Below are 12,502 nucleotides of genomic sequence, written 5' to 3'. Positions count from 1 at the left end.
CCTGAGTAGCAAACTGTAACAATGTGTTTCATTTAATTCCTAAGCCCAGAACATTCCTGGGTTATTTTGTCCCCTAGGTTCCCTGTCTTCCCTCCTGGCTGGACTTGGCGTGGCGTGGTGGTTAGTTCCCTTCCCTCGCAGTCGCTGCCCCGTCTCCTCCTGCATCACTGAATAGTGAGGCCTTTGTGGCGGTGAAGACGAAGTGCTAATTATCCTGCACTAATTATCCCGCCGAGGATTTCTGTCTGCATCTAGCATGCAGCATTGCTCATTCCTCTTAGCTGTGATGTGCAATTCCTGTGCTGGCCCGTGCTCAGAGACCGAAGGGAAGGGAGTAGCGGGCCACGGTGGATCCTCTGGTGTCTAAGGGTTGCGTTGTGTTCACCCCGCAGCCTTTGGCTCTGAAGCAGCCCTGGCGGATTACTTGCTTTTACAAAACTGCTTATCTTCACAAAGCTTGCAGGGACGACCCAGCTCCTGCCTCTCGGAGCTGAGCTGCAACTGGCAGAAGGGCTCAAAAGCTATTGGGGAGAGACTGAAAGACGGTGCAGTTGTGTACACCCAGTTTCTTTAGGAAACACAGCGAAAAACGGCAGCACTGAAGTAAACATCTCTCCTGCAGGGCTGAGAAAGAGGTGTAGTTCATCCTGGAAAGCTGCCTAACTCCCTGTGTGGTTGTGACAGCTATTTCTAATAGGCAGGCAGGAATAGCCCCCAGTACGGGCTGTTAGTAGCACAGGCATGCCTGGGCTTTTGTGGCATTGGCGGTGATTAAATATATTTCCTGCTTGCTGTGGGGCTGGAGGGTGGATGCGGGTGTGAGAGAGGGTGGAGCTCAGGCACTTCAAAATGCAGGTTTAATTTCCTCGTGCTCTCAAGAGGGTCAAAGTCGCTGGAAAACCCGGCGAGGAGTGCCAAGGCTTAAATAGATGCTAATATCCTTGGCTCTGCTGCTAATGTATTAAATACATGTGGGCAAGTTATTTTGCTTCTTGGTGCATTAGTTTCCTCCCGTGTATTAAACACAGTTAATGAATCCAGCCTCTCTCACAGACGGCACTGAAATCTGCAGATGGAGTGTACCACGGCAAGGGTCGTATCCTTATATCGGCACCGTTAACCGGATCTGTGAAGCAGAGGTCAGCTCCCCAGGTTCCCAGCCGCCTCCTGGCATGATCTTTCCCACCCGGCATGGGAAAGCATCCATCCCTGGGCCAAGAGCTACCCTGTTCCCCTGCACTGTGCTGGCTAATTACAGAGAAGGGCACTCCTCTGCTTGTAATATGAGCAAGTAAAGCTGCAGGAAGCAATCTTCTGGGGGATATATTTAGTGCCCCAGCCAGGCAAATCCCCACTGTAGCTCTGCTGGCCCCTCTGAGCTTATGCGGCCTTGGGTGCTGGTCTAGGTTGTGCCTACAAATAAGGCAGGCAGCTCGGGGAGGATTTTGTTTAAAAGTGTGGGGAATGGGGGTCTTGGGGACTGGGGAAGGATGCTTACAGTATTGTGGTGTTCCTAAGAAGGGTCTGGTGCTGCGCCCCCAAATCTCCCATGGGGAATGACCCACAGTCAGTGCTTTGTAGGATCAGGAGGTGTAACTGAGGGACCATAACCTGGGCAGGGCCTTTCCTTTTCTCTCTCCTTTGCATCTTTCAGTTTTGTCTGTAGGCATACCGACAAGCTTCTCGGGTGGTGAGGAGGGCCTCTGCTCGGTGCTGGTTCCACTGGGCCCATTGTGACTTGTCCTGCAGCCTTGTGTTAGCCGGCGTGGTTCTGCCACCGGGTGTTTTTCCCGAGTGGGAGCAGGGGAATCTCCTCTGCTTGGTACCAGGAGCAAAACCACGGATCCATGTGGCTGCGTGCAGTGCACCAAAAGGTCCTCCTTTAGAAGGATTTGGTTTGGGCTGTGGCATCTTCTTGAGAAGAAAGGTAGGGAAGAAACTGCTGTATGGTCATTAGTGTCATCATACACTCGGTTAGCCCTGGGAAGGGGATTAGAACTTCAGGTGTTGTGGTAGCACTTGGTGTTAATGTGAGGCAGGGCTGGATGCAGCCCTGATCTGGGAGGAGAAGTGTCGGCTATTGTCCAGAGGGCTACAAAGACGTCATGATACAGGAATATGTGGCCTGCTGGCTGGTGTGCAGGGAGAGAGGAAGGAAGAAAGGGCTGTATCGGGTGGAGAGGGTGAGTTGCTACAGACTTCACCACTTCTGCTCTGTTAGGATATTGTGTACGTGTGGCCTAGGTGATGTTCAGCTCAAACCTGACCACCCAGTGTTTGAAATGGCAGCAGCCATGGATGCCACGCTTCCTCTCTGGTCTTGTGCTTTGCTGTCTCACTGGTGTTGCGTTATCTTGAAATTCTGGAGAAGCAAGTGGCTTTGTCGTGCTGAAATATCAGTCTGCCCCCTGTAGCAGATTGTCTGGGAACCGGTCATGGGAAATCTTATCAGGATCTTCTTGCTGAATCTTTGAGGACAGTGTCTTATTTTGCATTCCTTTCTTCACAACCCTGGTGACCCCTGTTGCACTCAGTCACCTCCAGCGTACAGAGCAGCGGGACAGCAGGAGCTGCAGCGAATGGCAGGACAAAATTGGACCAGGGAGGAGGAATCGATACCAGGAAACGTTCAGAGAATTCAGGCATTGACTTTCAGGTGTTGCAAGCACAGCCTGAACATTTGGCTAGGAGTCAAAGGCACCGACTGGTTAGAAATCTTGTCTGTGGGCAGCAGAGGCAGCGGGAGCAGGTGTCTCGGTGGATCCCTCTCATCTCTCCGCACTGCAGTGCTTGCTCTTGCACTGATGCTCTCCAGATCTCCCTTACCCGAGACCCCCACCAGCCTGCCTGCATCAAGCTTTCTCCTAACTGAGCCTGGCTTGAGTAAATCAGCAGGACCTCCCCCCAGCCTGGCTCCAGCTCTCTCCCAAGAAGCCAGCGCTGGTGTGGTGATCCTGGAGTAGCTTGAGTCTGAGCTGATGGACTAAATATGTCTGTTCGTGCTGCTGGCGAGCCTGCTCTCGGAGTCGAGGCACAGCCCGTGTTATACTAGAATAGCAATATCCTTCCGTGTTACCTCTTCCCCTTCTTCCTCCAAAAAAAACCCCACTTCAGACCCAGGGTAGGCTCCAAATAGCGTTTCTGCACCTTTTTTGGCGTGGCAACACTTCCTCCCACGCACCGTGGCTGCAAACCTACCCAGGCAGTGTTGTGGCAGAGGTACCTCAAAGCAGTGTGGATTTCCCTTGATTTCATCAGCCTTAGGTCTGGGCTTTCTGCAGATGTGAAAGCAATCACAGTGCGTGGCAGCCTTGCTGGTGCGCTCACACGGTGTCAAGCGGATGGGTCAGCACATCCTGCGACGTTGTTAGCTGAGATGCCACTAACTGACTGCGCATGTCTTTAGCCTACGTGAAATAAGAAGTATTTGGTTTCTCCATCATCACATCAGTTGGCTTAAAGCCTCCAGCAGTAAAAACTGACATGCTTTGCCTTTACACCAGGAGTGCAGCTGATCAGCGACTGTTTCCTGGCTGATGGATAGTAATTTATCTACAGTGCACTCGCAGCTTCCAAAACTTGATTGCTTGCAAATGCATCAATTGCTTATCCATTTCCCTCTGCAAATCTCAAGGGCTCTTCTCACTTCGTAGAAGCTCTAGCTCCTGGGTGACTTGGACTTGAGCCTTGCAATGCAGGAAAGAAGAGTGAAGGATTTCTCTGCCGGTCTTCTCGAAGTGTGGTTACCAGTGATCCCCTTCCCAGAGCAGCTCTGGGTTTGCTCTCTTCAACCTCAGGTGTAATGACCCTGTGCTCCAGCCCTTTGGAAGGATCCCCGCTGCCCATCCTGCTTTCCTGGCAGAGCGGAAGGTTCAGCTTTGTGCGCTATTGTATTTTTACCTTCCACGAGGAAGTGAAAGCACCCAAGGTGGCTGCTGTGCTTCGTGGTGTGACGACGAAGCACAGGCTCTTCAGTATCAGTCACATGCAGGGTCACAGACTGGGGTGGAGGGGGTGCCCAGGCACCGCGTTGTCTTCTTGGCTGCTCAGTTGGAGGAGGGAAGGACGGGAGGTCTAATGCCTCTCTGATTTTTGGGAGCAGGTCTCTCAAGTTCCTTTTCATTATCTGGTCCTCAAATACCCTCCTTGTCTGCAGCTGGAGAGGGAGCAGCCCTGCTACTAGCCGTCACCTGAAGAGGATCACAGGAGCAGAAATGAAGCAAAGGGATGAGATAGAGAAGGAGGAGGGAAGTACCTGAGAGAGCGCTGTGACAAAGAGGCTGAATCAGGAAAGAGAAAAAGTCATAAAGAGGAGTCATGGCATCTGATTCAAAGCCCTTTGAAACTGAGGGGACGATTTCAACTGTATTCAGTGGGTTTGAATTGGGCTGTAGCAGGAACAATCTGTTGCATCATTTGAAGACATTGCAAAACTAAGGGCAGCGGAGGGGAAAATACAGTCTTTGAAAGAGACGGAAGGGAAGCCTCTGCAGTCTGGAGAGCTTTTTAAGGGTCTGGAGGAGCCGGTCTCGCTTGGCCAGGCTGCCAGCGCAGCGCCAAGCCCTGGGTCCTGCCCAGGGGTTTCTTCAGGGAGCTCAGCACGCGTGCGGAAACCTATTTCAAACTGCGGCAGGTAGGAGAGGAGGGAGGTGGGGATGCGTCCCTGTTGTGAGGGTGGAAGAGAGCCATGTGTCACTCACAAATCTTTTCAGCTCTGATCGTTATCATGGAAATGTGGACAAAGATTTTAGCAAGGCTGAAAGGAGGGACCTCTGTCTGTGATGCTATTTTGGGCACAGTGGCAGCTCTTGCATCGCAGCTGGAGAGGATTCGGTACCCCCTAGATAGTGGATGGCATTTGGGCACTTGACCACCTTAGTCTTTGTGAATTCCTAAGAAGCTGGCCAGCTTTGATGTAATTTTGGGTATTTTGGGGAGTCCTTGGAGATGGTTGTCTGAATGCACTGTGTGTTAACTGCAGCTGATGTGCCTGAGCCTGCATCCTTCCCAGGCAGATGTGCCACCTGAGACAAAGTCCGTGGGTGGCTTCTCTGTGCCAGCATGTTGGATTTCAAATGTTCCTGCTCTGCTCATGTGGATCCAGCTTGCTTTCTCTTCTAGTGACCCCCTCATTGGCTTTCATGCTGCTACTCACCCTTTCCTTTCTAACTCCTGCTGTCAGCTAATTGCATGACCCTGGCTGCCCACGTATCCCAAACTAGCTTGAGGTGCAGCTGCCAGTGCTGGGAAACACTGCCAAAACAAGTAGGTTAGGAACCTGAAGGGGATGTTTGGTGTCCAAATCCTCTTGATTTCCAAAGGAAGGTGGGTGCCAAACTCTAAGTCTCCTTCAACCTTTCATCCCTTATTCCCACATCTTGCAGTAACCCCTTGGATGCGTGGGGAGAGTCAAGGCTTGATTCTCTTCAACCCAGGGCTGCAGCTGTGTGTGCTCGAGCACTTTTCTTGCCCTTTCTCTGGCTCGGTTTCCCCATCTGGAAAGCAGTGGAGGGTGATAATGCTTGCTTCCTTTGATCTGTACAGCTGCAACTTCTCATACAGCACAGGGGTTCATGTTCTGGTGAGCACTGTTTCTCCAGCTGGAGACCAAGTCACCTGGAAGGCTTAAGATGAACTTTGTCTGCTGCATCCCAGCGGTTCCCAGCTGCGTGCTCATGCCATGGACCTGCCGGTGCAGCAGTCTGTTGTAGTGCAGGTCGGCTGCTCACGGGAAGCTCTGTGGTGGAGCAGCAAGAGCGGGGAATGTATCACAGGATCAGAGCAGGGGGTTGACAACAGGGTCTGCCAACAGGCCCCAGCAAGAGGAAGGGATGAGTCAAGCCCAGCATCCAGCCAGGAGGAGATGGGGCTGGAGACAGCTACCTATAGCATAGGTCTGAGGTCCACCTTGGAGATAAGTAAACCTACTAGATAGCTCTGGCAAGGACTGGGCTCCTTAAATGTAGCTGCTGGACCAGTGGGCAAAGGGTGATTGGGTGGGGGTCCCAGGTGGATCTGAGCAATTAATCCCTGTTACTGTATTCAGGGCCCTGGCACTCAGGAGGGAGCAGTGCACTGCTGAATTGTCTCTGTTTTGTTAGTGATTGATCTGTGCTGTTGAACTTGTCCCTTTTTTTTCTCTCTCCAGTGCCCCAAACCTGCCAGTCAAGATGCCCAAACCCAGCAAGGTGAACCAGGCCCTGGCAGGTAAGGATCCCGCTCTGCTTTACCTGCTCTGTCCCTAGGGTTACGTGAGCAAGTGGTTTACCTTTCTGTGGCACTTACTTTCCTTCGTTAGTTTTTAGGAAGAGTCTGAAAGGTCACTGGCATTTAGGGGTTTAGGCCCAAAGACTTTTTCGGAAAGGCAAAGAGGGCAAATTTGGGGGAGAATGGGATGGTCAAACCTTAATAACTGTTTTTCTTGTCAGTGCTGGTCCTGAGGCTCTCAAAATGAGTGGGTTTATTTGAGGGTTGGGTATTCATCTTCTCCCGTAGGTGTAGATGAGCAAGTAGCAGCGCGGGGAGCACACAGATCAAGCTCAGTGCTAGCTGTTACTGCTACTTTTTTTTAAAGTCAAAGGGGAAGAGTGGTGTGAGATGGTGTGTGGTTTTTAATGTGATTTTTTTTTTTTATGTGGTTTTATTACAAAAGCTCAGGTGGTCTTTAGCTTAAAAAATGATTGTGATGCTTTGTCTTGGGGAAAGGAGGGGACAGAAGTTGAATCAGACATTGTCTCCTATGGCAGCAGAATACAGGTTTGCTTGTTATCATCCAAACCTGTGAATACAATACTAAATATACACGAGGAGTGTGTCTGGGAGGGATGAAAGTGCCAGTTTTCAGTGCTCCTTTTCAGAGTTGATTTGCCTGTTAAACATGAAATGGCGTTGCCTTGAAAACGACAACTCGTGCTTGCAGCTTTCAGTGGAAGCGTTTCCATGCCAAAAACCGTCGGCGTGTTTGCTCTAAGTCAGCCAGCGCCAAACCACGGGACCCTGGCGTGGTGGTGCCTGGGGAGATGCACGTTCTGCTGAGAGTAGTTGTCTTCTCCGTACCGACACCGACTGTGCACTCGAAATTGTATCGTAATGTGGTAACCCAGGGATAGAGGAGTGGAAAAGACCTGATGTATGGTATTTTCTGGGTTTTTCTGTACTCATTTCAGACACCACAGAATATCTGTTAATCCTCCTCTTCCTCTGGCTCTTGTCCACGCATGGTCTGTTGAGGTTATTAGCTCCTTGGAGACCAAACTTTGCTCCTGAGCCAAGTGGAGACAGTTACGATCTCGCTCTTAGAGAAAATGGTTACCACCTTATTCCAGGAAAGGTGATGGTGCTTGGTCTCCTCCCAAGCATCAGGCTTTACCCTGCCTAAAAATGATCCCCAGGATTGATGTTTCCAGTTGTCTGATGTTATCGCTATCGTGAAAACTGTGCCTTGTGTGTCTCTATAGCCAAATGGGCACTGTGTAAAGAGCGAGTGTCCTCTGACAGCGTGCAGCCCATCTGTCTCCCTGTTAGCAAATCAGTCTTTGTGGAAATGAGGTGTAAAGTCAAGCTCAGACCTTGTCTAGGTGGATGACCTGAGCAGAAGAACTCCCCTTGCTTATAAAAGCTCTGAATTTCGTCCCCTGGCTATTAGCACTGACTGTGTAATTAGGTACTTAATCACATAAAGGTAAATACAGCAAAGAACTGAAGAGCCCTGGTGAATCCAGGCTGTGTTAATGTTGTTAACTGTGATCTTGTTCTACATGTGCAAGTCAGCCACTGTTAATTTGGAAGAGGTGAATACGCATGGTCCATTTATACCTTGTAGTGCCACGTTTAGATATAAAAGGCTGCAGGAGAGCTCAGTAGAATAGGCCATTTACCACCATTTAATAAAATGAAGAGGTTAAGCTTGTAATTGATATCTCTGTTGTTGGAGGCTAGGGGTGCAAAAGAGAGAATAACTATTCATTTTAATAATCTTTAGCTCTCCACAAGGCAGCTAGCAAGAGGCACGCCGACTTGCAGGGGAGTGCAGAGCTGCATGGGCTGGGCTGAGCGTGGTCAGCACAGAAGCAACTCCCCGGGTCCAGCGTCTCCTTCATATCCAGGTCTTCGTAGGACACAGCTTTGATCAGCGCTGTGCTGTCTTCTGCCAAGTGTGACAGACGTCAGAAGTGCAAGGGAGGAGAAAAATCTGAATTTGAGTCTGTCCTTAAAATCACATAGAAGCAGAGGAAAGATCTGGATGAGTTAATTAGCAAGCAAAAGGAAAATAAATCTCTAGGAACTTTTCTGGTAAAAAGCAAGCAGCGGAGTTCCGGTAAAAATGGCCAAATTTTATTGAAACGTTAATTGGCTGGGTCTTTAGGGACACCTTCTTCCCCTCTATGCTCCGCTCTCTGTTTCTAGAACCTCTTCTGGGAAGTGGTATTTTGTTCCTATTTAAAATCCTGCAGATGGTGTTTGAGTTACTTATTATTCAGGTTATTCTCTAACACACAGGCTGGGCCCCTTTTGTTCCTCCGGTCCCCGCTGCACGACTGCATCCTTCAGCGTCAGTCATGGAAAGGCTGGGGACCCAAGGGCTCTGTGGTGTCGTGGGGGAGAGGGCAGTCTCAGATGTGAACTGAAGAAGGCTTTATTCTGGGAAGCGTGTCCAGAAGTCTCGCAACCCTTGGTCTCCATCCCGAGGTGCTGGTGCTTCAAACCAGCAGCTTTGGCTCTGGTTTGAAGCGGGAGAGATCAAACCCTTGAATCTTGTGGGTGATCTCGAGAAGAGCTGCAGGTGCATCTCTTGGATGCAGAGGGAACTTCTGGTGGATAAACAGGAGACGGGGCATCCTGCAGGTCTGAATGAGAAGCTGGGTTTCGTTTGTGTGATGAGCACCTGGGGATTTGAGTGAGGGATTTATAACACTGTCAACCCACATCTTCTAAAAGCACCACTTGGGATCCCAGAAATCATGAAGCTGACTTGAAAACCATGTTTTGTACAAAAAAAAAAAAAAAAAATTCTTTTTCCTTGCTTTCTGCTATTTTAGTACTTCAAGGTGCATGTGGAAACTTGTCTTTTAAGCTTTTTCTTTCCCCCTGAGTATTTGGTTAATATGGTGAAATGCCAGAACAGAGGTCTAAGGAAACTGCTGAACCACAGTGTTGGTGTTTAAGGATCAGCTGGACTAACATCTCTTGGGAATAATGGAGTTTAGCTGGTGTGCCTCGGGCCTGGGGTGTGGACTAGGTGGTCGTATGAAGGCCCTTCTAATACTGTTTTTAAGACGAAGGCTGGAAATGAGCTTTTTGTTAAACGAAACCGAGTGTTTCTTATTCGCATGATTCCTAGAGCTGGGGCATTTGGGAACATACTAACCGTAATAATTTTGCTGGTGGATATAATCGTACGAATTAGCAATGCTTGTCTGAGATCTCACGTTATTTGAAGGTAAGCTCTGCCCTTTCCCTTCTACCTGCTTAAATCCAGGACTGGAACCAAAGGCATACCAGTCTGAGGTCTGTGCAAATACAGATCAGTAGCCAGAGCTGGTGACTGGAGAGGCATGTTAGACTGGGCATGTGAGCGAGCGTGTGGTCAATCCTCATTACATTATGTAAGGGTGTTTTTCCCATGCTCAGCTTCTGCACAGGATATTACAAAAGTCCCTTATTTACACAGCAGGCTGAGAAAAGCTGATGGATGTTGTCATAGCTCCAGTGAAAATGATTTTACCCCAAGGAGTCAGTAACGTCGTATTTCTGGCCAAATAGATGCTTTGAGCAAGAGAAAAGAGGCAGTTCTCTAAGTGTGGTTATTGCATGCGTTCATAGGATCGGATCAGATGCCAAAGGATGCTTTGCAAGGCTTTCCGTCTCTTCCCTCCTGCAGTCCTTGCAGGGCAGAAACCCAGTGGCCAATGGAAAGTGTGAACATATGAAATAATATTTTTCAAGCTCCTGGGGTAGCTCGTGAGCAGCAGGAACTCTTGCAGGAACGCATGGGTGTCCAAAGCAGTCTTGGTCTGGGCAAGCTTATCTTGTTGCAGCTTGGCCCTCGCATATTCAGGTGAGAATTTATCCAGGTCCAGGGCCGCATTTGCTCCTGACATAACTCCACGGATGCCTACAACGAGTTCTGAATTGAAGTTGTTGTGTCCACAGGTCAGAATTGGAGAATCGATCTGCAGATGTGATGTGTGTCTGTGTATTGTTTTGGCACTTTGTATGAACACACACTCCCACGTAAGGCTTGGATCAGAGGAGGTCCCTTACTGGGGACTCTTGTTACCAAACTTGTGGGAGGATTGTTAGATGCTGAGATTTCTAGTATTGTGTTAGAACTTTAAAGGAGGCACTGCTGCTGGGTTTTGAGATGAGCCAGAAGAGCAATGTAACACCAGAACATCCCCTTTTTGAATGCTCTCTTGATTTGAATCTGCAGAAGATGATTCATTGTGTGTCTCTCCGAAGGCAGCAGAAGGTAAAAGTGGAAAATTACCTTTTCTTGGCTGGTTTAAGGTTGTCCATGGGAGAACATTTGGTTGGGGTAATTCTCCTGGTCCCACGTTTGCCCTGTGCTGTATGTTTGTGTGAAGTTGTAGACGTGTTTGCAGCTCATAAAACAAAAGAGAGAAAGTTCCTGGAATAAATGTTTATTTTCTTTGTGATGATTCATGATGCTGGCAGGCAGTTTTGGACGTGTTATTCCAGGTATGAGAGGGGCTGTGTTAGAGGGTAACTGAACTCAGCTGAGGTTCTGTGGCTCATGCTCTTCACTCGGTCTGATTTTTGAAGGCAACATTTTGTCCTCCAACATTAAGAGTCTGAAGTTGGTTGTTCAGCCTCTGCTGCTGTCGTGTTCTTTTTTTTTTTTTTTTTTTAAATGGGCTCTGCATGTTAATGTTAGCAAGATGGTATTGATCTCTTAAGAAGAAAGCATTAATTTTGCATTTGCCTATCAGTCAGCTGTGCGTAGGTGGTGATAATCCCTGTTAGTCTTTGGACTTGCTTTTCAAATGTCAGTCTTTGCAATCAGTGCTATCGCACTGCTTAGAAGCAGGTTTTTTGGAGACAACTTCACTGTTTCCTTTTCTGCACCAGTTCTGGGGAATTGCATTTTGCAACCTCGGTGGGGTCAGGCTGTCTGAGATGATCTCCCCTAGCCGTGGGGAGGTCCAGCATCTTGCCTGTTTCTCAAGAACATTGTTCCTCCGGGCTCTCTAATCAGCATGAGTTGGTACTGCTCTTCTGGGAATACCTCCAACTGTCCTTTAACCTGCTGAAAGGGGAAAGTACCTGCCTGGTGCACGTGCAGTTGGCAGCTTTGGTGCTGTTGCTGGGCTTCAGGTGTTCAGTTGTACTCATTCAAAAAACAAGTAGCTTTTGTTATGGGAGCACTTAAGCTCTTCCTTAAGGCTCCCTGGGAGTAGTGAGGGACTGCTGGCTTAGACCGGGGTTGAGAGCACGCAGTAGTCTTGCGGTCTTGAGTTCAAGACATAAAGGAAGTTATTTTGATTGTGAAATTTCTGGATCCGATGTTCAGTTAGAGGCCTGCTGGCTTGTACCGACATCAGGGGCTCTCCTCGGCTGTACTTGCTGCGAACAGCCCGGTGCTGTCAGTAGGGTGAGGGGTACTAACTCAGTGCTTGCATGCTTTGAAGATCCTCCTCTGGCCCTGCAGGTCCTGGGAACAGGGGGGGCTACACCTCAGATCTAGATCAACAATGATGGTACCTAATGAGGGTGATCCACAGCTGCCTGGTTTGCTGTTACCTGTTTCCATTTGGAAGCGCGTGGTTTCACTGTGCGTTGGGCAGCCTGGTCTTCTGGCCAGACCAGCTCTGCCAAAGGTTCTTGGGTAACCCTGAGGAAATTACTTCACCCGTCTGTGCCCCTCTCCCCGTCTTGTGAAACCCCACCCCTCTGTCTTTTAGTCCTTAGATGAGAAAGTTTTAGTAAAAGCATCCAACTTTGTGTATCAAGCAAGGACTTGAACAAGTTCTGGAATATTTATTGTACTTGGACCTTACGTGAAGGAGGCGCAAAATGTGGTCGGCACTGTGTAGGGGTAGTTCTGCTTGTGGGACACGGACACAGGCTTTGCGCAGGGATTTCTAGCCACAAGGCGCAGGTTCTTGACTGGCTGCATATATGAGGCAGAAAATAGTCTTACCGCTTGCACACAAAGCTGGCTGATGCTTCCCATCATAACTCGATTTTCAGTCATGTGTGGGCAAGGTACCTCATTTTTTGTCCTGACCAAATGTTCTCTTGTATCTTCCTTTCCCAACCCAGCTGAACAGAGGCTTGAAAAAGAAAATCCTTAAAAATCTCAGCTTTGGTCGTGAGTTACTGTGCAGGATGCTGGCAAGAATTTCCATAGCGTTAGGATGTGGTTTTGCATGGTCTACTGTGAGAGGTAACTTTTGGGGAAATGCTGGCTTTTAGGTTGTCTGCTGTTGGTCTGCATCCATGAGCTTTTTTTTTTAGTTCTGGCAATGGCTGTGGCAGG

The 12,502-nt window shown here is 49.0% G+C and overlaps 1 protein-coding gene across 4 annotated transcripts in view; it reads left to right on the top strand.

The window, feature by feature from the left end:
* Positions 1–12,502, top strand: part of DTX2 (deltex E3 ubiquitin ligase 2) — a 40,125-nt gene that overhangs the window by 14,847 nt on the left and 12,776 nt on the right. For all 4 annotated transcript variants that reach the window (XM_050909061.1, XM_050909060.1, XM_050909059.1 and 1 more), the window contains one exon: positions 6,149–6,207. In XM_050909061.1, the coding sequence (XP_050765018.1) occupies positions 6,149–6,207 (59 nt within the window). The remainder of the gene's footprint in view (positions 1–6,148; positions 6,208–12,502) is intronic.

This window comes from Gymnogyps californianus, chromosome 20, assembly GCF_018139145.2.
Source record: "Gymnogyps californianus isolate 813 chromosome 20, ASM1813914v2, whole genome shotgun sequence".
In the NCBI taxonomy this organism is placed as follows: Eukaryota; Metazoa; Chordata; class Aves; order Accipitriformes; family Cathartidae; genus Gymnogyps; species Gymnogyps californianus.
Note: the sequence above shows the minus strand (reverse complement) of the source record. Positions and strands in the feature narration are given on the sequence as shown.